Source organism: Gadus morhua, chromosome 10, assembly GCF_902167405.1.
Source record: "Gadus morhua chromosome 10, gadMor3.0, whole genome shotgun sequence".
Lineage (NCBI taxonomy): Eukaryota > Metazoa > Chordata > Actinopteri > Gadiformes > Gadidae > Gadus > Gadus morhua.
Window position 1 is genome coordinate 14,154,077 of NC_044057.1, and position 24,716 is coordinate 14,178,792.

The 24,716-nt window shown below is 50.4% G+C and overlaps 1 protein-coding gene across 5 annotated transcripts; it reads left to right on the top strand.

Annotated features, from left to right (window-relative positions):
* Positions 1 to 583: 583 nt before the first annotated feature.
* LOC115551930 (catenin delta-1) lies at positions 584 to 23,059 on the top strand. Of its 5 annotated transcripts, none has more exons than XR_003978256.1 (22): positions 584 to 717; positions 1,837 to 1,905; positions 9,073 to 9,220; positions 11,676 to 11,744; positions 12,124 to 12,246; positions 12,963 to 13,240; positions 13,786 to 14,070; positions 14,923 to 15,163; positions 15,444 to 15,666; positions 15,819 to 16,011; positions 16,436 to 16,553; positions 16,669 to 16,825; positions 17,063 to 17,080; positions 17,478 to 17,549; positions 18,030 to 18,157; positions 18,436 to 18,586; positions 19,012 to 19,207; positions 19,555 to 19,757; positions 20,133 to 20,174; positions 20,300 to 20,367; positions 20,636 to 20,745; positions 21,201 to 23,059. XR_003978256.1 is itself a non-coding variant. In XM_030367546.1 (22 exons), exons 3-22 carry the CDS (start codon positions 9,077 to 9,079, stop codon positions 21,257 to 21,259), a joined length of 2,823 nt encoding a protein of 940 aa, XP_030223406.1. In that variant the 5' UTR covers positions 584 to 717; positions 1,837 to 1,905; positions 9,073 to 9,076; the 3' UTR covers positions 21,260 to 23,059. The 5 variants fall into 5 exon arrangements, 4 of the variants coding, with proteins under 4 accessions (XP_030223406.1, XP_030223408.1, XP_030223407.1 ...); XM_030367546.1 differs by having other exon boundaries at positions 20,636 to 20,690; XM_030367548.1 differs by lacking the exon at positions 20,636 to 20,745.
* The last annotated feature ends 1,657 nt before the right edge of the window (positions 23,060 to 24,716 follow it).

Here is a 24,716-nt window from a genome sequence, read left to right on the forward strand (position 1 = left end):
CAAGTTAAACAAAAGGATAATTAATTTATCATGTTCACTAGAAATGTCAATTATATCATGACTGGTATGAAATATGTAACTTATATTAAAATGTTATATTCAATGCTTGATGCATTGCATTAATTGTATTATTATGTGGGCCTTCAGTTGCCATAGTTTTTATTGGACTGCAATTATAAAAGGTTGCTGCATGAAGGGAAGACTAATGTAGCCATTGCCCCTGGATGGTATTTTGTCCCAATGCCCGGTGTTCAGACATGGGTTCGGCGCTCCAAGAAAAACGTTGCTTCAGCGGGCTCGGCTGTTTCCTCAGGCTGTTTATTACACCAATAATAATTGGCGGAAATGGAAACGGAGCGGGATTATCAGACGAACCAACCACAATATTTGGAAAGCTTCTGGTGTGTTGTTATGATTAGGTTTGACACTTAGGATCTCGTATAAAATCGTTCCTTAAGTTAACAATTAAAAATAATCTCATTAAACATTCAACCAGTTCATAGATCGCAACTAGTGACACACCTGTGTAAGAAGGGGAATTCTGCTTGCGCCGTAATTACGGTAAAGGCTGATCCCGCCCTCTCTTTAATAGACGCCTCGATGCTGTCGCCTCGTCTGTAGCGAGGCGGACGAGAACCAAGACCAGTGGGCAAACACAGAGGGAATATTTATAGGATTACGGAGAAAAAAAACAGGACTGGGACACGCCGTGAATCGGTAAGTAAAAAGACGTTTTGGGTGACAGTATATTCAGCACAGATACGCTTTTGGTGGTTAAAGTAGCACACTGCATCGCTGGCAAGGAGTGGTCCCCCAGCACGACTTTAGGTGCTAACACTAGGAGCTAAAGAGTTAGCCAGGAGACGGACGCGCTACGCTTCGACTTCAGCCTTTCGATTGTCTGCCGGTAATGTGAGTAGACAATGAAATATACATCACCAAAAAAAGAGGGCGCTGATGTGCCGACATTTAAGGAACACTGTAGCTCGTATGACAGTGAAAAAAATAAAGGCATGGGAATCTAGGCCAGTGTATTGTTGGCCAGACGAAGGCAGCGATGCTATCTCTGAATGGGCTGACCCTGCAGGGTTCAGTCGGCTTGTTGTGTGTTTGTGCTGCTACAGCCCCGCTGGATGGCGGATGGCTGTGATAATAACACACAGGGTGTGTGGGTCACAAACGAGGCCGGTGATGCTAAGGGTAGGACCTAGTGTGTGTAGAAAGGCGTTATAGTGGAACATGTTCAGTGGAGTAGCTCCGTCGGTAACATGGGTTCACCCGGACCAGCCGCGCCAGTCTTTTGTTCACGAATGTGTCAATATGTTGTGGCTGCGGCGGGGTGGACCCAGGGATACTCGTGGGAGAGCAGCTCCTGGCTGTTGTGTATAAATACCTGAAGCCTGCCTCTTGGATGATTCAAAACAAGGCGGCAACCAGCACAACGTTATTCTTATTATTTTCTTTACATTGTTATATTGTACTTAATTTAAAAAACAAATGTATTTTGAATTTGTAATTGGTTCTACTGTGTGTTTGGGTAAGGGGGGGGGGCACTTCATGTTTATGCATTGTTTTTCTTTTTGTCACTACTGTGTTACCATTGAAAAACAAAATGATAAAATAATATTATTATTATTATTTATTTTTTTGAACAAATATATATATTATGCGACATGTCGTCTAGGAGGATATGCAAGAACGGCTGAGCCAGACATAACCACAACCTCGAATTACTTCCAGCACTCACACCAACACAAGCCTTGGATTAATATTACGAATTCGACAATGACTGTTAGCGTTGACCTAATTAATATCCGTGTTGTCCGACATTTTCAGATTAGATTGTGTTGTGATTCACAAGAAAATCGGACCAGAAGAAAACATCCAGGCGATCCTTAATAAAAGGTAAGAGAATACAATCAGACCACAGTCTAAAATTCTCCCATCAAATTTAATTTAAGACGTTCTACTTGTTCCCGCGAGTTGCTCTTGCAGTTCAGTGTTTGTGTATTTGAGCATGTAAGGGTGGTGGTCTTCAAAATTGCATTTGTCCAAACATTCAGGGTTGTCTGTCAGCTAGTAAACCAGTTGGATGGGTCTTGTACTAACTTGTTTCAGCCAGGAAAGGGCATGGTGGAGATAACTGTCAAACCCAGTGAGCTGGAACGTCCAGCAAACTGTCCGTTCCTTTATAACTACTAACTCGACCACTGTGGGCTGTATAGGTATAAAGTCTCCTATACCATTCAAGAAGATTTTTACAATTATGTTAATGTGAACACTGATTGCTTCTGAGATTAAATGTTGATGGAGTGGAAATTCATTAGTTTGTGTGCTTATGGTTGATATGTATAAGAGAAATGGTGGCGTTTGATTGTTGATGCATGCTTTTGGTGCCAGACCCAATTTGCATCATTCCTAGAGTTGTATAGATTAATCCTTTGTGTGTCTCAGACTGTGTGGCCGCGCAGGCGTGAGAAGGTAAATGGATTACTAGCCTGAAGCCCCAATCCCTTCACAAAACGCACTCTGCCTAAACCAGTGTCAATGGCTACGGGCTGTTTCACACATCATAAGTACAGCATTTTCTGACAGAGTAGTACTACCACGTAGGGGCTGGTGTTGGTTGGATGGACTGCAGCAGCATACTCTTACTACTTTCATGAGGTTCACAGAGGGCAGTACTGTGGGCTCGTTGACTGAGTGTGGGTGAAGAGGCCCTCTGACGGCCTTTAGTTAGTCATGGTGAGTGATCTCTGATGGGTTGATGTGACTCGTGGTGAGTCAGGCCTGGATCAGGTGTGCGGTTGTGTGTGTGTTTGTGTATGTGTTTGTGTGTGTGCTGTATTGACCTCAATAAACTCGCATTGCAGAACAATGGAAGGACCGTAGAAATGCCCCCCCCCCCCCCTCCCAGCTCTGTTATCTTCCGTATAACTGACGGGACTTTTCTTAGGACTGGAGCAATAAAACTTTTGATTGGTCCGTGTCGACCTATGATAACTTTAGGTTTTGGTCCATATTCACATGCAGTGTTCTTAACCTCCACATTGCTGGAGGACATTTGTGTGGGGTTGGATACACTCCTGGGCTCGTATTTCTTTAGCAGGAAGGGCCCAGGACGTGGGATGTGTGTTGAAGGAGGAGGGGATCGTGTCCAGGAATGTCTATTGTTTTAAATCTCGGCTCAAATTTTCGTTAGTTGGATGTAGATTTGTACCCTTTTATGGTTTACTCTTTTTTTCTCCATGGCCTTTTTTACGTTTTAACCATATTCTCCCATGCATATTAAAACATGTTGCATATGTTTTGTATAGGGAGCAGTACAGGCAAAGACACAACAGTGATGACCGCTAAGTATGACCACCATCTCTTGTCAAAGTAAATTCAGGAGTAAGATCCTGCTGCAAAGTTTGTCCATGAGAACAGCCGAGAGATGCCTTTCATTGCAGATAAAGGGGAAGAGGCTACTGGAGATGGGGAAGGTTAAGAGCCCAAAAAAGGAAGCTCTACGTGAGGACATGATGGTCATATGCCCTGCAGGGTTTTTTCCCTGACGCGTCAAATCTGTTTGTGAATAGATGCCGGTATCATCACAGATTAACTGAAAAGTCCTCCAGTGGCACCATGAGCCTTTTCAAGGTTCATTCATTTCACGTTCTGCGATATGTCCAGGGCAGCGGACTCTTGGCAGGTCACCAGAGCTCCTCAGCGGAGAATCCAAAACATCCTGTTTCTCAGGAAGCCGCCGGGCTCTGGACGGGGGTCAGTGCTGCGATGGCCGCGCTGTGTCCCCATTGTTCTCCTGAAACCCACAGCTGACTTCCGAATCGGCTTCAAGGCCAAGAATCGCACATGTTAAGGGGAGACCTTAACGTCTGCGTTTTTTTAAGGGCTGACGATGGTTCCACGTCGACGCAACGCAAGGACCACGCAGACGCTTCGACACAGTCGTGAACCTGTCTTGGTTCTGTTAGGTTTTAGTGAGTGGACCAATCAGAGCCCTTGCTGCTGCGTCGCCTCGACGGAGAGTAACACTTTTTGGGAGGCGCACGTCAAGACCTTGCGGCGGACGCAAGGGGGGTCAAAAAAAAAAAGTGTTACTCTCCGTCGAGGCGACGCAAGGGGTCCGTAAACCCCCTTGCGTTGCGTCAATGTGGAAACATAGCTAAGCCTTAAGAGGGAGGGATTGCCGTAGTTAACGGACCCAAAAGATACGGGTGCCACACGACATGCTGCCACACGAGGTTGTGTGTAGTATCTGGCGTGTGATCATGGCGTGCAGCCTACGCACCGTCACCAATGCATGGATGCGTGTGGGTGTGCCCCCCCCCCTAGCAGAGCACCGTATCTCACCCCCCCCCCCCGTCGCGTCAACACTTGTGCAGGCACACACAAACTTCCCATTGTTCCCCCCCCCCCCCCCCCCAGAACTGACAGCTGCAGAATTCCCTCCTCTCCGTGATTGAGACTGCGACCGCAGTGTGGTGTTCCCGAGAACGCTGGCGATAACAGAGCGGCTCTGTTTGTGTGTGTGTGTGTGTGTGTGTGTAATTCATCTTCGGTACATGGCCAGAAGAAGGGGCTCATTACTGAAAGGAGATAGTGTGTGGAATGCGTGTGTGCTTGTATTCGCGTGGTGCGTTTGATGGACCCACCACGGGGGGGGGGGGGGGGGGGGGGGGGGATCGCCAGGGTGGGGGTACGTAGATGGTGGTGTTGGAGTGCGTGCGTATGTGTGTGTTTACGTTTGGGTATCTTTGTTCCCTGGGTCCTGGTGACTTGCTGTGGCTTTTCCTCGAGTGCTGGCTGTCCCGGCAGGGTGTGTAGGAACGCGGGGTGCTTGTTTTGTTGGCCCGGCGGAGTTTGAAAGTGTTGAATTTAGCCAGTGACAATGGCAGGAATGTGAGACGTCCCTTTTATCTCGTGTGTGTGTGTGTGTGTGTGTGTGTGTGTGTGTGTGTGTGTGTGTGTGTGTGTGTGTGTGTACTCCCACCCCTCAAGCCCTGTGGGTAGTATCAGCCCTTGTCCTTTGACCATATATGGGCGTAAATGTTCCAGTACGGCACAATGTGCTCTCAGGTGGGAGAGTCTGTGGCCGGTGGCGCCGCACCAATTACCCTGCAAACACAAACTTTGCCAGGGCCCGTCTGTATGATGTCATTCAAATGTGGCGTCAGAGCCCCCCCCCCCCCCCCCCCCCCCCCCCCCCATATTCCCTGCTAAAAAAGCATTTTCAACGTTTTCAGACCTTTTGATCGATTTCCTCCCAGGAATTCCCTGTTCTTGTAAATGCCCTTGGCCCTGTTCTCACTAGCCTCCCCATCACGACGGCCCTATTCCGTGTGTGTGTGTGTGTGTGTGTGTGTGTGTGTGTGTGTGTGCGCGATATCGAGAAACCCGAGCCAACACACCGGTGTTGTATTCCAGCTTAAGGGGAAGTTGGGTATGGCGCAAGGATGACATCATACTCTTCCTCCTAGACGGTTCGCTGAAACTCTGAATCAGACCCCCCCCCCCCCCACAGACTATCTCAATGCACCGCTGTGCCCACCCCCTCCTTGCAGCAGGTGTCTGCTCAGGTGAAAACAAGTCCCCGTTTGTTTTGTTAACACACACACCTCTTTTATATAGCGATCCCACGGCCGGAGATATTGGGAAACAGGCGGTGTCAGATTTCGCCTGAGGCCACCCATCCCCCATCGGCTAACACCTGCCGAACCGGTCAGGTGTGTGTGTGTGTGTGTGTGTGTGTGTGTGTGTGTGTCCTTTTAAAATCTGGCTGGCCAGGCTCCTCCCACTCCTCCATAGATCAACGGAAGGACCTGCACGTCTGAATCGGCCCCTGGGAACCACACTGTAGAAGGAGACTTCAAAGAGGGGGGCTACTGTTAAGCCTGTGAGGGGGGGGGGGAATTGTGATGGGAGAGAGAGATGGCAACACGGGGGAGGGAAGAGGGAGGAGACAAAGGGGGGATACGGGCCAACTGTAGAGGCAGGCGGATGAGTAGGCACAGCTTAGGGCGGGCGTGGACTGGTGGGACGGGGGACTGCTGGAGGGACGACGCCAGGGCCAGAGTGGTCAGGCCGACATATGGCTCGGAGGGAGCTGCGTTGGCACGGGCGCCCGTGCCACGCCACGCACCGTCGGGCCTTAGTGCTGACGGGGAGCGTCGGGGCTCCTCTCTCTCTCTCTCTCTCTCTCTCTCTCTCTCTCTCTCTCTCTCTCTCTCTCTCTCTCTCTCTCTCTCTCTCTCTCTCTCTCTCTCTCTCTCTCTCTCTCTCTCTCTCTCTCTCTCTCTCTCTCTCTCTCTCTCTCTCTCTCTCTCTCTCTCTCTCTCTCTCTCTCTCTCTCTCTCTCTCTCTCTCTCTCTCTCTCTCTCTCTCTCTCTCTCTCTCTCTCTCTCTCTCTCTCCCCCTCCCCCCCCCCTTCCTCGTGGAGCCGCTCCAGAGAGCGGAGTAAATACAGGGTGTGTCTGGAGCAGGAGGGAGTGTGCTTTGTTGAGCAAACAGAAACCCTTCCCTCCCCTAGCTCTCTCTCCCCCCCCACTCCCGCTCTGTCTCTCTCCCGCTCTCCTCTTCACGTCTGTATGATATTCTCACCACGCTGTCGTTTATTTTGGGTCAGCTGCACACCAAACCCCTAGTCCCCTTGTGTGGAAATCAACATTCTGCCTGCGAGCTTTTCCTCGCCTTCCAGCGCTGTAGCCCCTTCCCTCTTCCCCCTTCCCCTCCCCACAAGCCTCCTGTTTCTGGGTGTGGCGTGTTGTTTTTTAAAAGGAGACTATCGCGAGAGAATTTCCATGATAAACAAGAGTTTGAAAGGAAAAAAACAGACAGACACACTCGCTCAGACACACGTCTCTATTTTGGTTCAGTTGTGTCTGCCGCAAGAGGGTCTCTCACTAGCAATCATCTCTCTGGTGTTACTCTGGCAACGGAGCCCTCATACAACCGGGGACTGGAGTAGAGACGCCGTCTCCAAGTCTATTACCAGTCTGGGAGCTCCAGGCCCTTTGTGCGGGCCATAAGGGAATGTACTGTAAAAGCGCTGTTATTCCTTTCTTTCTTTCTTTCTTTCTTTCTTTCTTTCTTTCTTTCTTTCTTTCTTTCTTTCTTTCTTTCTTTCTTTCTTTCTTTCTTTCTTTCTTTCTTTCTTTCTTTCTTTCTTTCTTTCTTTCTTTCTTTCTTTCTTTCTTTCTTTCTTTCTTTCTTTCTTTCTTTCTTTCTTTCTTTCTTTCTTTCTTTCTTTCTTTCTTTCTTTCTTTCTTTCTTTCTTTCTTTCTTTCTTTCTTTCTTTCTTTCTTTCTTTCTTTCTTTCTTTCTTTCTTTCTTTCTTTCTTTCTTTCTTTCTTTCTTTCTTTCTTTCTTTCTTTCTTTCTTTCTTTCTTTCTTTCTTTCTTTCTTTCTTCCTTCCTTCCTTCCTTCCTTCCTTTCTTTCTTTGCTTAGAGTTATCTTTTATTCAAAGAGGAGGGATCTCTACAAGTGAAAAGATTGCACGGCCTCGACCCTCTGATTGGTACCGTACAGCCAAAATGTGCCTAACGATAATCTTTTATCAATTCATATCGCGCTGGTGGCTGAGGGTTTTTGACTGGAGGAGTGTCCGCCCTTGTCTGTGTGTAGCCGTGAGGGCGTTAAAATAAATGAGTGCTTGTAGCGTAGCCGTCTGGAGTCGGTGGTCAGAATTAAGGGTTGTAGTGTATACTTATGCTGCAGCACATGCAATGAGACACATGGCACACATTCAAATGGCGTTGCGTACGCTGACATGAGGTAGCAGCCAGCCTAGCACATCACGTGACCGCTGTACTGTCGGGTTGTGCAGACTATAGATCCAAGCTCTCCTTTCCAGCTGGTTCTCAACAACGTAGTCTGGTGTGATTTTAATAAAGGTGTGTGTGTGTGTGTGTCTGTCGCTGGGTTTGTTGCCGTGTTGAACGTGACTTTTATACACAATTTTTAAGGCAGATGAATAAGGCGTGTGTCTTTGCATACAGTCGCTTCTCAGAGGTTGGGTGTTGTTGACAGGGTAGGTAGTCCCACCTCCCCTGCAGCTTGATGTGTTAACGCTTCCTTCGCTAAGACAATAATGACAAAGTGTGGCATATTTCCACATTGGTAGAATCCACAGGCTCATCATGGCAAACTATATGATGCGATGGCAGCCCACGGCATGTTAATTGGGAACCTAAACATAAATTAAGCTTCTGTCTGAGTGGATCTAGAAAGGTTTGCAACGCCAACTTGTCCGTCATGACCTGTCCGATGAATAACGGCCTATTGTATTCTGATTACTTATTAATGACCAAGCTATTTGCTTGTTCCAGTCAACGCTTATACACTTGAGCACTCTTGTGTTACGCCTTCACTTCCCATCTAAAGGAGGGGGTATCCAATGACACAGAGTACATGTACTCAAGTTGAATTCCAATGTGGCGTCCAAATGTCCAGTGTTCATATTTGAATATGAATACTTTGCTCAACCATTCTCGGTATCAAAGTACTGTTCGAAGTCGTCCAAGATCTGAGCGTGTCTCTGTGGGTGAAGGTGTTGAACGGCGCCGCCGTGTGTGTTTGCCTAGCTGTACAGCCACTCTGCGAGCCAGACGCTCCTGGCCCCTCTCTCTCGCTCTCTCTCTCTCTCTCTCTATCCTCTTTGTTTGCTGTGGTGCGCTAAACAAGCCAGTGTCTTTGTGTAACCGGGCCCCCCCCCTCTGTCCCTCCAACCTCCTCCTCCTTTCTGCTCCACCCTGAACCTCATCCCTGCTCCCCTCTGTCCCTCCACCCTGCTCCTCCTCCAACCTGTCCTTCCCCTCTGTCCTTCCCCTCTGTCCTTCCCCTCTGTCCTTCCCCTCTGTCCCTTCCCTCTGTCCCTCCCCTCTGTCCCACCCCTCTGTCCCTCCCCTCTGTCCCACCCCTCTGTCCCTCCCCCCTCCCTCTGTCCCTCCCCTCTGTCCCTCCACCCTGCTCCACCTCTCTCCCTCCCCCCCTGCTCCTCCCCCCCGCCCCCCCGCCCCCCCCCCCCCCCCCCCCCCCCCCCCGCTCCCCCCCCCCCCCCCCCCCCCCAGCTCTATGGAGCAGTGTGGGAGCGCTGCCGCTCTTCTGGAGTCGGTCAGGGAGCAGGAGGCGCAGTTTGAGCAGCTGACCCGGGCGCTGGAGGAGGAGCGGAGGTGGGCGGGCCTCTCCGGCGGGGGACACGCCCCCTCTCACACGCAGGTAACCTCCCCCCCCGGTTCTCATCCCGGCTGTCATGAGACCCCCCCCCTCCTCGCCCTCCCCCCAGGGGGGCGTGTCTCCCCTCCCATGCTGTCGCACCGATCCGCCATCAGCTGTTGCTGTTTAGGCCGCACCCCCCCCCCCCCGAGCACGCCGACCATCCATCTTCTAACATGCGGTCATCATCCATCGCACCTTTGACCTGCGGGTGGCCTCAAGCCCTGCAGCCCATTCCACCAGTCTCTCTCTAACTGGTTATGTCCATACCTTTCACTGCTGTGTGTGTGTGTGTGTGTGTGTGTGTGTGTCAGACTCATGTTTGTCAGTCATCCCTGGTCCCTGACGGATCACCCCGTCCGTGCACGTAATTGCACAGCTTCTAACATGCCAGGAGACGTCTTCCCCCCCCCCCCCCCCGACCGCCGGCGGCGTACCTATACCGCGAGTCACCGACCGGATACACTAACAAAGCCTCAGGGCCAACCGCTCACCCTGATCCCCTGACCAAACGGTTTCTCCCCGTGTAAACATCCAGGCTGTTTGTCCTGTTGTCTGAGCATGTCGTGCTATGCATGTACTCATCAGTTGTGCATGTGCTGAATGGCTACCCGCATCTGCCGTGAGTCCATGCTCCATGCATTCGTTCAGCCTCGTGGCGTTGGTGACTGGCACGATTCTGTGATTCCTGACTTCATTCCCGCCTTTTATTTTTGTGTTTTGTTTCATTACAGTACTTCAGTGTTATTAAGCTCCATGCCAGTCTCTTTATTGGGGTATTTAAATGTATCCACTGTTCTAAGTATTCAATACGGTTAAACAACGCTGGCATCGATGTCTGTTGGCATAATTCTAAGCTTCGATTCGGGGTGCTTTTCCCTTTGCCAACGTCTCCTACTGAATCAACAAATAGTGTGGCGTGGCATTTCCTCCATTGACTATCTAACAAACGGCAGGTGGACCATCATCCCAAAGCTCCACTCAATGGTCACAGAGCTCCCCTGTTGCTCATCCATGCCACCATATCATCGTCCTCTGACATCGGCAGACGAAACTCTGAAGAACCCCACTGCACCGCTCCCGATCACTACAGCGTTGACTCATGTCCAGCCCGACCCGGGGCTATTTCAGTCCGGGGATGAATGCGTCGTCTCTGTGTTCTGAGCGCCATCGCTGCCTGTGTACATTTAAACTGACGGAGGCGAGCGCTGCTGGTTGCGTAACGACCTCAAAGGCTTGACTCCAGCAGGGCTCCGGGTCCCGCGTGTGATTTGTTTACGGCCGGGCTAATTGGTTAGACAGGGCTGGCGGTGAGCCCTCCACTCCCAGGAGCAGTGGCTCTGCGACGGCTTTCTCGTGACACAGGGACGGGCTATAAGGTCCAGAGCCACACAGCGCTGGGGCTCTTGGTGCCCTGCTGCAGCACGGTGCCTCAGCACTCGGGGGGCTGACACAGGGTACTTTGGGCTAGGACTGCACACGACATTGGGTCTGTCACTGAACAACCATGTTGTGTTTATAATCTTTTTAAACGGCTGAACCCTTTGTTCCTTGCCATGAGCGGTTCTCTGGTGTCAAGACCAAGAACCGGAAAGCTGGATTTTCAACTCTGAATATATTGATTACATTTCCTCCAGGCGATGCTTTTAATATGAATAAATTAGTACATGAGTCGAATTGGAAAAGGCAGGCTTACTGGAAACGAGCAGCCCATCTTTCAAGAAGACTTGAAGATGAAACAAATAAGCAGCTTTGAACTAGCTTGGAGAGAAGTTCACATTGTCTCCCACTCCAAGAGGAGGCCAAGAGGAACCCCTGCTGGCTACTTCTGGTAGTCTCATTAAATGCATTTCCTTTGCTTAGTGCAGACCCTGTTGGTACTGACGGTGTATGATGAAGGGGATGTGTATGTGTATGGGACAGCTCCGTGTATTTTTTTCTCAAGTCGGCTGCCGCCCTGCATCTCTTGGGGTCCAGTAGTTGTGGAATTTTTATTGCATTGGTTTATTTCTATGCATGCATTTTTTGTGATGCATGCATACGTCCTCCCTTCGTTTAAGTTGATTTTGTGGTAGTTTATCCTTCGAGCTAAAGCTAGATTGTGAGTGCATGGTAAAATACGTACAAGAGCCTAAGTAGGTAAAAATGAGTAGGGAAATGTATTTTAAAATACAGTCAGAGGGGAGTTTCGTCTGTGGCGTTGCAAATAAAGACTCCTAAATGAAAAGTACATGACCTAAAACATAAAATATGTGATTTAGTAACTACATAGCAGTATGTCGCACTCCTTTTTTGAGGAAATGCTTGGGTCCCAGGCGATGATTAAGGTCCTGACGATCAGCTGTGTAAGTTGTAGGAAGTGATGCAGCTTCAGGAGCTGTTATCAACGCGGGTTTGACGCAATCGCATCAGTTTGTGTTTGCCGACTGACTGTGTTGGTTCTTTTCACTCGCCACAGAACGGCTGTCTGGGGGATGCAGACATAGAACGACTGAAGCTGACTGACGGATACATTAACGGAACACAGGTAGGTGTGTGTGTGTGTGTGTGTGTGTGTGTGTGTGTGTGTGTGTGTGTGTGTGTGTGTGTGTGTGTGTGTGTGTGTGTGTGTGTGTGTGTGTGTGTGTGTACAATATGCCATCTAGGGCTGTACGATAATTAAGATTTTAATTGCAACATTTTTTCCTTGTGTTGTGATACCAATTATTCATTGCGGTTGACAGATTGTCGATTTTAAATTAATGTTCAGTTGCGCCTACTGTATGGAAAAAACAAAAAAAACAAAAACAATAATAAACCGATTATGTTGTAACAGTTTGTCATCTGATTGGACACTGAGAAATCGGTGGCGGTTGCATCAACTGGTGATTGAGCAAGGGGCTTTAACGTTGTATTTGCGTCACCAGTACAGAATGGTGGACCCCGCCCACGGCGCGCTGGACGAGAGCTACACTCCAGAGGATGATTCACAGGAAGCGCACTCCGTCTTTTCTGACGAAGGGTCGGTGCTGCGGCGGCCAGAAAACGGGGTGAGAAGCGCACTCGCCCACACGTTGTCGCAACACGTCCTCTCAAAGTGCCAGTCTCTTACTCACCCATGGGCCAATGGGCTGCTCCATGTCCCTAACGTCCTCTCACAGTGGGAGCAACTCTGTTACTCACCCGTACCCCCGGGGCCCTCCGTGAACCCTGTCCAGGGCTGAACGATTAATCGACTTCAAACCGACATCGCAATGTAATGGAACGTGATTTGCAGAATCGCAATGGCAGCTTATGCATTAACAGTTAAAAATCCGATTTTGGGGGATTTGTTACTGACTGGAGATCAGTAAGATTCATATTTATTTTTATTTTACTATTCAATAGTTAATTGGATGTTCATGCATTCATGAATTCATGCATCAATTAATCTTTGAAGGAAAGAGCAGTTTATATGTTGACTCCTTCCATCTCTGGCCTGAAGGAAAGAGCAGTTTATTTGTTGATTCCTTCCAATATTGTGTTGCTCATTCTATAGAATGATTTATTGCTTGTTTAGTAAGTAATACAGAACATAAGGAACATCACAATCGCAATATTGGTCAAAATACTCTCGTTTTAAATTATTTCCCCAAAAAGTTCAGCCCTAACCGTGTCACTAATGTCGTTCCCCCCCCTCTCACAGTGGCCCTCTCTGTTACCCCCCCGTACCACTGGGCCCCCCTCCATGTCCCGCGACCCTAACGTGGTTCTCCCCTCCCCCCAGCACCCCCAGATGATGATGAAAAAGCCCCTGGTGGCCCGCTCGGTCCACCCCTCGGAGGGTCTGACGGTGGACGGCGGCATGATGGCGCCCGGCATGGGCAGCTACACCGCCACGCTGGACCGCTACCGGCAGGCCGCCCCCGCCGACTACCCCACCGCCACCGTGCCCCGCAACTACCACTACGGGCCCCCCGCCGGCTACGACGACTACCGGCCCGGCCCCCCGTCGGAGGCCTACTCCAGCATGAGCAGGGGCACGCGCATGGACGAGCGCTACCGGTGAGCACCCTGCACCCACCACGACCTTACTCCATGAAGCTCATGCTTTAGGGTCAGCTCAGGAGGAGGTCATTCCTTCTGTATTGCCTTACGCTTGATGGACATGACCACGTTTAGTTTTTTTACGTTTGAAAGGTCATGCAGCACTTGGCTACCCACGTCTGCAAACGATATACCAAATAAGTTAAAAGGAACTCTCTCTCTCGGTCTGTCTGTAAAAGAAAATCGTGATAGTCCGTGGTATGTTTTTTATTTTGTTTTCTAATCCAGTCAGTCAGGCTCATCTTCGAATCCTCGAATCTTCTAATCTTTTTTTTAATCAGCTGATGGGGTATTTTAATGAGCGGTGTTGTGGATGTTGGGAGTGAGTCAGACCTCCTACTAAAACATGTACAAGTATCCACTGTTATATTACCATACGCTTGATGGACATGCCTAGTTTGTCCAAGACCCTGCGCTGCAGACTTGTATCCATGGCTACAACAGAACCCCGCCAGTGGCTGTCTTCTCTGTCGTCATGGCTGCCCCTCTCGCCCCCCCCCCAGGCCCATGGACGGCTACAGGACCCTGGACTCTGGGTACAGGGCCCCCAGCCGCCAGCAGATGGACCCCTACGGCGCCCAGCCCCAGGTGGCCCGCGGCGTGCGGGGCATGGGCTCGGCCATGGACATGCGCTACGGGCAGTACGGGCCCGAGGACGACCAGCGCAGCCTGGGCTACGACGACCTGCACTACGACATGGGGCCGCCCCCAATGCACCCGGGGGGCTACGGCACCATGCCCCGCCTGGGGGGCCACGGGCCGGCAGGCATGGACCGGCGCCGGCTCAGGTGAGGGCAAGACACAAACGTAGCAGCAGTGTTAGCCGTAGCAGTAGGCCTAGCAGTAGCAGTAGTCCCAGCAGTAGACTTTATGTTCGCTGTTCAAGACAAACAAAGACATGTATATTTTATTACAAATGATCAGGCATATTGAAAATTGGTAGACACACATTTTACTCAAGTTATAAACTTTATTTATATAGCACTTTTCATACACAAGGCAGACTCAAAGTGCTTCACATATAAACATTGTCATACAATAAAATAAAATAATAGATAAGTAAAAGAAAAACATATGCAAAGAAATGGGTAAAATAGAAAAAGGCATTAAGGTATTGTTATTTTTAAATTACGACTTGAGTAAATGCGATAGACGTACAAAAGTAAGTGTGGGGCCACTATCTGGATCTGGATGATTTTAATCTGGATGTTTGGACATCATTTTGATCCGTTTACTTCTACCAAAGGAAGTGGGCCGGATTTGAACAGCAAGAAGTACTCGCTACAGGAAATAATAGACCTCTCGTTTATCCAAGAACTATATCCTGACTATACTATATCTAATTATTTTGTTGAAAGCACTTTCTTTATTTTTTTTAAGTTCATGTAGCACTTGGTTAACCACATCTGCAAACTAAAAAGAAACGGGAACTCGCACTCGGTCTGTCGGTAAAAGAACATGGTTATAGTCAATGGTTTGATTGTGAAATCGAATCCTACGTGATATATTTGAAATGACTGGTCGGGTATTATAAAGAGCTCTGTTGTGACTGTTCGGAGTGAGTCAGACTTCCTACTTAAACATGAACAAGGATCCAGTGTAGCTGACGTCTCACTAATTTAAACATGCTCGATCTGCAGGAGCTGCGAGGACACTTTAGACGGAGACATGGGCGGGGTGGACCCCTACGTCTGGGGGGTCCCCGGGACCATGGAGAGGGGGAGCATGGCCTCATTGGACAGCACACTGAGGAAGGGCCCGCCCCCTTCCTGGAGACAGCCGGAGCTTCCCGAGGTGATCGCCATGTTGAACTACCGCCTGGACCCCGTCAAGACCAACGCCGCCGCCTACCTGCAGCACCTCACCTTTAAGAACGACAAGGTAGACACACGCATGCAAGTGACCTTCCATGCACGTGAACATGCACTCATGCGTGCACACACACGCACTTCCTAAAGCAAACGCACTCACACGTGCGCAAGTACACTTCCACAATCACATACGGCCCCTTACCGTTTAAGAACAACGATCATGTTGATGGTGTGTCTGGGAGGAGCTCCACCGAGCTGCCCCTCGCCGAACCTGAAAGGGGGGGGGGGAGCCGTTCTCTGGGCGCCAGACTCTAGGAGCGACTCTCAAGGCGTGCCGTGTTGTGTTCCAGGTCAAGTCGGACGTTCGGCGGCTGAAGGGCATCCCGGCGCTGGTGTCCATGCTGGACCACCCCAAGAAGGAGGTGCACCACTCGGCGTGCGGCGCGCTCAAGAACATCTCGTTCGGCCGCGACGCCGACAACAAGATTGCCATCAAGAACTGCGACGGCGTGACGGGCCTGGTGCGGCTGCTGAGGAAGACCCACGAGCAGGACCTCACCGACACCATCACAGGTAACCCCCCGCGCGCACGCGCGCACACACGCACACACACGAAGACGGACGTGTGTTGTGCCGGACTCGAATGCATCGCTGCGTCGCAATAGCATCGCCAAGCATCTTGCAACGGTTTGTAACGGGCGCTCCTCTTCCTCGCGGCGCCCCAGGCACCCTGTGGAACCTGTCGTCCCACGATGTGGTGAAGATGGAGATCGTGGACCACGCGCTGCACGCCCTCTCCGACGAGGTGATGGTGCCGCGCTCGGGCTGGGAGCGGAGCAGCGACGCCGGGGAGGAGAACTGCAAGCCACGCCACCTGGAGTGGGAGACGGCGCTCACCAACACGGCCGGCTGCCTCAGGTGAGGGGGAGGGGGAGGGAGGGGGAGGCAGGGGTGATGATGAGAGGAGGGCGAGGGGAAGGCAGGAGAGAGGGTAAGGCAGGGGGATGATGATGATGAGTGGGGGGAGAGCGGGGAAGGCAGTGGTGACAATGAGAGAGGGGAGAGAGGGGAAGGCAGGGGTTATGATGTGAGGAGGGAGAGAGGGGGAGGCAGGGGTTATGATGTGAGGAGGGAGGGGAAGGAAGGGATGATGATGATAATGAGAGAGGGGACAGCAGGGATGATGATGATAATGAGAGAGGGGAAGGCAGGGGTGAGGATGATGAGAAGGGGGAGGGAAGGAGGGGGAGACACGAGTGGTGGCGTGAGGCGAGAAAACGATCGTTTTGGTTTGTTTGTTGTTTTTAAAACCTACTCCTCTGCCATGCCCACCCCAAAACAGGAACGTGAGTTCGGAGCGCAGCGAGGCCCGGAGGAAGCTACGGGAGTGCACCGGCCTCGTGGACTCCCTCATGTACATCGTCCAGTCGCAGATCAACCGCAAAGACGTGGACAACAAGGTACGCTTGAACCAACGCCTCGGCGATGAGCTTCAAACCCTCACACTGCTACAGGTTGTTTTGTTTGTTTCTATGGACTGTGGTAACCCCGCCTCTCTCCTCTCCTCTCCTGTAGTTGGTGGAGAACAGCGTGTGTCTGCTGAGGAATCTGTCCTATCACGTGCACCGCGAGATCCCCGGCTGCGAGCGCTTCTCCGAGTCCGTGCCCCTGAACCAGGGCCCCGCCCCCGGCTCCCAGAAGGGCAGCTGCTTCAGCTCCAAGAAGGGCAAAGGTCAGTGTCGAGCTGTCAGTGTTGCTGTGTGAAATACTGCGGGTGTTGCTTCCCAAAGGTCGCCGTCCCGCTGTGTCGGGGCGTGTGTGTGCAGGGAGCACCTATTGCTGTGTTTTTCTTCTCACAGTCTTACCCTCCTTTTCCGTTTGCCTCCTCCCTCTCTCTGGCCTCTCTTTATCTTTACCTCCCTCCCTCTCCTTTCCCCTCATCCTACGGCCTGACGTGGGCTCTGTTTAGATGAGTGGTTTTCCAAAGGTAAGCTTCCCCTGTCGGATGTTCCACTTTCCCCGGCCTGCGCTCTTGTCTCGGTTGATTCCCGGACGCCATATCCCTCCATCCTGCATCGCCCGTCACTGTACTAACATGTCTGAATGCATCACCATGACGATAATGCTTGCCCATCATCATCATGCATGCAGGTATGCGTTACTTGGCGTCCGCCAGTAAAAACTGCATGGTGCCCTTGCTTGTGTCACTGCCTGCCTTGACCCAGCATCATAACGCCTGCAGAGGGAGAGGGCTGTGGACCCCCTCTCCCCCACCATCCAGTGTTGCCGTCAACCCGTCCTTAACCCTCTCACAGGCCTGCTCCCAACTCAACCCATCTCACCCCTTCACCCTCTCTCCCCCCCCCCCCCCCCCCCACCCCCAGGAAAGAAGGACGACGACGACGACGGAAGCGGAGACCAAGTCGATATCCCCAAGAGAACGACAGCCGCCAAAGGTATGCACGCCCCCCCCCACCCCCGGGCCTCTGGATAGCCATCCGTCACGCTCCGGGCTAGCGGGAGGCTTGTCATACGCTGTGCAAAGCCCCCCCCCCCCATGACTGTCGCAGGCTGTTCGTGCCATCTGTGCCTCCACCTCTGCCTGCTAGTCAGTGCTTCTGCTTTTCGTAAAAGAAGAAGCATTGAACAGCAGAATAAATAAATGACGGTCAACTCCATCTGTCATTATCTATTTATCCATCGACCGAATAGCGGAAATGTACTTGTGAGACACGCTGTCCGCAGCGTGCTTAATTCAGTCAATACGCTCTCGGAGAGCTGAGGACGGCGCCCATGTCTTTGGTCGGTCAATAACTTGGTACTGAACTCTGTATCAAGGCATTGACCGTCAATGGACCTCAGCCGCAGCAGAGTCCCTGGCTCTAAGGAGAAGGCTTCAGCGCGGGTCTCATCGTGCCATGTCTCCCCTCCCTCAGGCTACGAGCTGCTGTACCAGCCAGAGGTGGTGCGGCTGTACACCTCCCTGCTGCGGGAGAGCAAGAACGCATCGGTGCTGGAGGCGGCTGCCGGTGCCATCCAGAACCTGTGTGCCGGCCGTTGGACGGTAAGCGACCCAGACGCACCAGTCCCTACCCCACTGTCAAGGGGAGACCGTCCTTTAAGACCTACCCACGCTGGACAGACCCACCACAGAGACGGATATCGCCACCTGGATCAGGGCAAAACAATGGCTAGCTAACTGCTCACAGTTCTTGAATTACTGTTATATTAATTGCAGGACCACATCTGGTGTGTATTTAACAGATTATATCTGGGGTGTATTCTGTTGTGACCGGATGTGAAAGCTAAGTCCAGCCCCTCTAACCCGGCTCCTCCCTGCAGTACGGCCGCTACATCCGGGCCACGGTGCGCCTGGAGAAGGGTCTGCCCATGATGGCGGAGCTGCTGGCCCACGGCAACGACCGCGTGGTGCGCGCCATGTCCGGGGCGCTCAGGAACCTCGCCATCGACAACCGCAACAAAGAGCTGCTGGGTAAACGGCCACCTCCTGTTCTGGCTTAACGAGGGTTCGATCGCTGGGTAATAAAAACAGACGCATTTCCTCTGGTGGACTCCAGAGTGTCTCGGTAATGGTGGAAAGTCATGGCGAGTGGTTTGTTGGGACTAAACCTTGCCCCAGCGCGGATCGAACCCCTACGTCTTAACGACGTTAATGCCTTGCTTTACCAACTGGGAGACATTGATCCACAATGTTATTATTTTTTTTGTTGTTCTTTATCTCAGGGTTGTTTCTTTTTAATAACTTTTGTGTACCTTTTTGTACGGTGGCCTTGAGTGCCCAGAAAGGCGCCTACAAATTATTATTATTATTATTATCATTGTGATCATATGCGCTGACATTGGAGAGTCGATTCGGGGCTGAGCGCCTGATGAATGACCCCTCTCCTCCCTCCCCAGGGAAGCACGCGGTGCCCCACCTGGTGGCGGACCTGCCGGGCGGCCCCGCCCAGTCGGCCCGGCCCCTGTCGGAGGAGACGGTGGTGTCGGTGCTCAGCACGCTGGCCGAGGTGCTGGGGGGGGGCAGCCTGGAGGCAGCCAAGACGCTGCGCACCTCGCAGGGCATCGAGCGGCTGGTGCTCATCAGCAAGGACGGGTAGGTGGGGGTCCCTCAACGTGGGGGGGGGGGGGGGGGGGCGGGGGCATGTGACCACCATACATGTGACCACCATACATGTGACCCAGAGAAGTGTCTTTAGTGCATCTGACCCATACATGTGACATGTGACCCTAAGAAGTGACGTTTGTGCATGTGACCCCGTACATGTAACCCCTGATCCATGAAGTGTCTTTAGGTCATGTGACCCCATACATGTGACATGTCGCCACCATACATGAAGCCCTTCCCCGCCGCGTGCTGGGAGGATTCTGTGTGTGTGTGTGTGTTGTGTGTGTGTGTGTGTGTGTGAGTCCGGTGCTGACGGCGGTTTGTGTGCTTCGCAGTAAGCGCTCTGAGCGGGAGGTGCGTGCAGCTGGCCAGGTGCTGCAGCTGGTCTGGGGCCACAAGGAGCTGCGCCGGCCCCTGGAGAAGGACGGCTGGAAGAAGGCCGACTTCGCCGTCAACCTCAGCGGCGTCAACGGCAGCACCAACGGGGGCCGCGCCAACGGTAGCTACGACGACGGGACCCTGCCGCTGCTGGACAGAGGTGTGTGTGTGTGTGTGTGTGTGTGTCTTATGAGGGATCAGGGAGCCTGAATTTAATAATAAAATATGGCGCGGCTAGAATTCAGATGACTGACCACGCTATCCAGAAAGAGAAACAAAACGCAACTTACCACGTGCTGGTTCTTTATCAGCAGGTTTCATTGAGCCATGTGTTTGAAATTTGCCAGATCCCGTTTTATATTTGGATAATTCCAGTGGCCTTTTTACAGTTCCCCAAAACGGCAATTGGTTGGAGTTCGAAATTAAAGTAAAAGGGAAATGGGCAAAGCAGTAAAAGCTTGATTTGTGTTTAAGTGCAGCTGAAGTTGGGAGTTGTGTGTTTCTCTAACTTATGATATTTGTTTTGCTTCAACAGGGGAGAAGAGGGACATGATCCCACTGAACGACCTGGGACCCGGTCAGTACATCTCTAAAACAACCCCTCTTCCCCTTCCTATCCTTTAGCCTTTCAATTTCCCCACTGGCCGTGTCTGTTGAATCGATGTACTAAACGTCCTCCCCACTTCAATGCTCCCCATGCAGAAGGCTACACCACACTGGAGCAGAAGGAGAGGAGACACACTCTAGAACACACCACAGACACTTTACCGGTAAGTCCCCCTGCCCGACAGAAAAACAGGCATTCACCTGATCCCACGTTGTCTTAACGGCTCTAACCTGCTCTCCTTCTCTCACTTGCACTTCCTAAAGAAATTAATAACACTTTTGTCGGTGCCTTAACATCCTTCTGAGGCCTCACGGTATGCTCACTCTGTGGTGCGCCCTCACACTTCTTTCCTCTTCCTCCTGGCTTCTCTGTCTCTCTGTCTCTCTGTCTCTCTCTCTCTCTCTCTTTCTCTCTCTCTTTCTCTTTCTCAGCGAGGGGTGTATGGGCCCAGAAAGGGCTCCCTTCCCCTCCTGGACTCCTACGATGGTTAGCCACCACCCCATCCCTCCTCCCTCTCCCCTCCTCTGCATGTCACAGCATGGTATGTGCTGCATGGAGACGCTGGCTCGCGCTCTTCCCTTTTCTGTGTGTTCTAACATCGTTCAAACCTGTCCAATAACCCTCTTCTTCGGGGACCAACGCTGTCCTCTGTTGTGGTGTTAAACCGTTGCCGGTGTGTTTGGTTACCTTGATCTTCCAGCGTCCTACTGCAGTGTCTTTGTTTTTTGCGTGTGGGTAAGCATATGTTTGCCCACGTCGGGTGGAAACGTATGAGGGTGCACAACCCTGACCTCTCACCCCTCCACCCAGGATCGGGTTTATTGTAATCCTAAAATGACACGTTGTTGCTGTTGTCGTGCGTGCGGTTAACCATGGGTGTACCATAGTCTGTCTGTGCAGTCTGTATTTTATTTCTAAGTTTTAATATGGACGCGTCATCTTGTTCTGACCTTCCCGCTCACAAATGGTTATTTCTTTTTTTTTTTCCTTTTCTAGAAAAACTGATTGTGTGCATCACTCAGAACGGGCCTTCCCTGCCATACCACTGCTACTGATGAGCAACGAACAGAGACGGACAGACACACACACACGCATACACACAGACACAAACAGAAACACACAAAGACTCTCTCTCTCCCAGTCTGTCGCTTGCTCTCTCTACACTCTCGGCTCCCCCCTCTCCTTTTTGTACCCTGTTGCTCGCTGATCGCTTCAAGTGGATATAAAGAATGCGAGGATCCAAAGAAAACGGTTGTGTTGCAGTCGACCGGTCGACCGAGACCACACAATCGTTTGTTTGTTTTTTTTCGTTTTCCTTTTTTTTTTTTTTACAAATTCATTGTAGCGTCAGATGTATTGTCTTAAATTATATTTCTTAGCTCTAAAAACTCTAAAGGCAATCAATGTATGTCGACAATCATCTTTTTTTCCCAGTCATTTTTATTTTTTGTATCCTGTTGCTGCCAGGTCCTGCATCCAAAATAAATATGTTTGTAGAAATCTCTTTTAGGGTATTTACTGTACATAACAATAGTGACATGGGACGACTGCATTTCTCCTTTTCTATATATATATAAATATAATACTGGTATATATTTTAAAGTTGAGCTTAATTTAAATGGTCCAGTGTGATGGGACCAGTGAGATGGAACCAGTAAGGGGACGCCAGGAGAAGCTCCTGGGAATCCGGGACACAGAAACCGGGCGGCTTTCGACACCGTGTTTGACGTTTGTACAGAAGTTATTCCGTCTGAAGATATTTTCTCTGGTCGCAAACGCGCTCGGATGCAGGCCAACAGGAAGGAGTGTGTATATATTTGATACGGTCAACCTGTGGGCAGGTGTGTTTATGTGTGCGTGTGAGAGTGTAAGAATACGGACCGTGGAATGTGTGTGTGCACGCGGTAAGGGATCATGCGTCTAGGACTGGCCCAATAATGCCGTGCGTTTATTTAATGTTATTTTTCTTCTTTTGTTTCCCTGACCTTATGTCATGGTGAAAACAAAAGCAAACCTTCCAATGTTCATTTTCTGTTAGTTCAAATGTACTAACTGGCTCTTTTTGTTTTGACTTGTGACTTTATTTCCTAAACCTTTCCCTCAATAAAAGTGATGGTTCAGCCGCTGGATCGATCGGTCATCTGGACGGGTCTGTTTGTTACAATGCAGTCAAACTCTTGGTTTGAAGCGGAGACTGATTCAACTGAGGAGTACAAATACAGAAAGTAACTGATGCGGTTGAGAGTGAACAGTTCTCCATCAAACTTAAAAATAAGACAATGAACCACAGAGAGAAGCTGATTCAGCACATTAAGTTGTTCAGCTGTTCCAGAACTGGAAGGAAACGCTAACCTCAGAGTCCCAACGGTTTATACGCTCTCTAAAAGGATGTCATGGTAACTTCATTACTCCTCGGGATGGGGTCTGCGTCTGAGCAGTGCTGAGAGCGAGAAAAAGACTGTTCACCCTGCTCGAAGGAAAGCAGCGGTGGACGTTAAGGATGGGAACTGAAAAAGCACATTTTAGATATTCATTGTGTAATTGTTTTGACATATTTTCTTATTTTGGGAGTTGGTATGTTTGGGAGTGGTGGGTGGTGACGTTATGCAAATCTTTTAATTCCATGTTTTACCACTATTTTGTTCATTTTTAAGTGGTGTATGTGACCAATCATCTGTTTTCTTGTGTTTTTCTACACAGTATATCTGTCATAATGCGTATCTGTGAAACACCATACCATTCGTACCTGCCTTGGCTCCCTGAAAAATACATTTTTTTCAGTAAACTTGTAACTGGCAATACCGTTTGTTTTGTTTTTATAAATAAAGATTTTCTTAGACAATTTAAGACTCTGACCTTGCGTACAGGTTATTTGTGTTGGCCGCAGTGTTCTCTCTATAACCATGATGTAGCAGAGACTTGCAAGTCCATTATTAAAATTTACTTTTAGATCCAGATCATTTCTAATGTGCATGTAGACTGAAGACAGTATGGTTCTAACCAATAACCTTAAACTCTGCCGTCTGAACCATTCCTCATCCACAGAGCAGGCTAGGCTCTGAACAGGTGGTAGGCTGACCCGCGTCTCCTCCGGATAAAAGGCGATATTAAAACACCTTCCGGTTGACATTCACTTCATTGTGTCCTATTAGCTCTTTGTAATACAAAACTAATGCCTTTATTTTATTTAATGCATCTTGGCCACTAAACCCCACATCTGCCTAAATATAGCTGGTTATTCTAACCCTGCCGTACGACGGCTAGTCATGACAAGAGTCTGAATTGTTGAACCCAACCCAGAGAGTCATGCTCAGAAACCGGTGACCGGAGTCCGAGTGTTTCAGCCTTTCCCCCGTCACCTCCAGTCATGTCATCGTTATGCGGGAATGTCAGCGTTACGTCGTGCTTGAGGGAGCAGCGTGTTTCGTAACTGGTGATTCGTGTGAACGTTATCCTGACTCACCCCGGTAGAGCTGTGTGACCGATCGCTGATGTCCACACACGACTTAACACCTCGGTGCAGCTGCTGGCTCACAAGGCCTTCGAAGGCATTTAGTCGAGTGTTAAGTGGGTTTTCTGGGTATGTCTTGTATACACAGGACTCCGTGGTAACATGTCCTCCAGAAATGTCGTCACGCCAATGTCCTATATTCATGTGCAATTATAGTCTAAGTTAGGGACGGATTTAAAAAAACAACCCTGACTTTGCCAGGGTTGTATTTTTTTCCACGGATGGAAGTCTGATATCCAAAACTGCTGTAACCACAGCAGGTGGACCCTGAATGACTTATGAAGGGTTCTCATGTAACGAGATGGGAAACTAGATGGCACGAGGTTTGACCATTGGACCAGATCATTCTAAGCATGTTCTGGAAGGATGTTGTTTTGAAGCCGCTGTGATGAAATCTGACTATAGTTTACAACTTGTAAGAAAACATGACACACCACAGGCTTACCCGTATAACAGCAGAGTATCACACTTTGTATAAAAGCCCCCACCTTATGCAGTAGGCTATATAAATACAACCTGTAGTATTTGGGCCAACCAGTGCCCATGGGCCACCCTCCTCTCCAACATGAGCCGGTCCACTCCCACCTCTCAGTCTCAGATCTATTTAGGGCTCCACGTCTCTCCCCTCACTAAGGGCTGTGGACTCTTTCTTGAGAGACTCCGGGACACATGTGAAGTGTGAATAACTGCCGGGAAGGACTCAAGACTAAAGGGATTACACCGCATCGCCAAGGGATTGGCCCCGCCGTCTTGACTCGACCCAGCTGCGGTACGGGGGGCTGTTCGATCCACACCGAGTCGTGAGCGGGGGTCTGTGTGTGTGCTTGGCATCACAACATGCTCCTCGTGTTTGACTCACAAGACCGTAGCGCGGACAGACGCGCGTTCTCTGCTTGAGGCCGACTTTCAGGACTGCTTGGGACTTGGAACAAACAAGGAAGTGTAGTAAACGTTCCACCTCTTCCTCTCCATAATGGACCTCCTCAGTGTGGAGCCGGCCC

Excerpts from the sequence above, each read along its gene's own strand:
- LOC115551930 (XM_030367546.1), top strand. The coding sequence starts at position 9,077 with ATGGAGCAGTGTGGGAGCGCTGCCGCTCTTCTGGAGTCGGTCAGGGAG. Across the intron at positions 12,247-12,962 it reads TGCGGCGGCCAGAAAACGGG|CACCCCCAGATGATGATGAA; the intron begins GTGAGAAGCGCA and ends CCCTCCCCCCAG. Across the intron at positions 18,158-18,435 it reads TGTGTGCCGGCCGTTGGACG|TACGGCCGCTACATCCGGGC; the intron begins GTAAGCGACCCA and ends TCCTCCCTGCAG.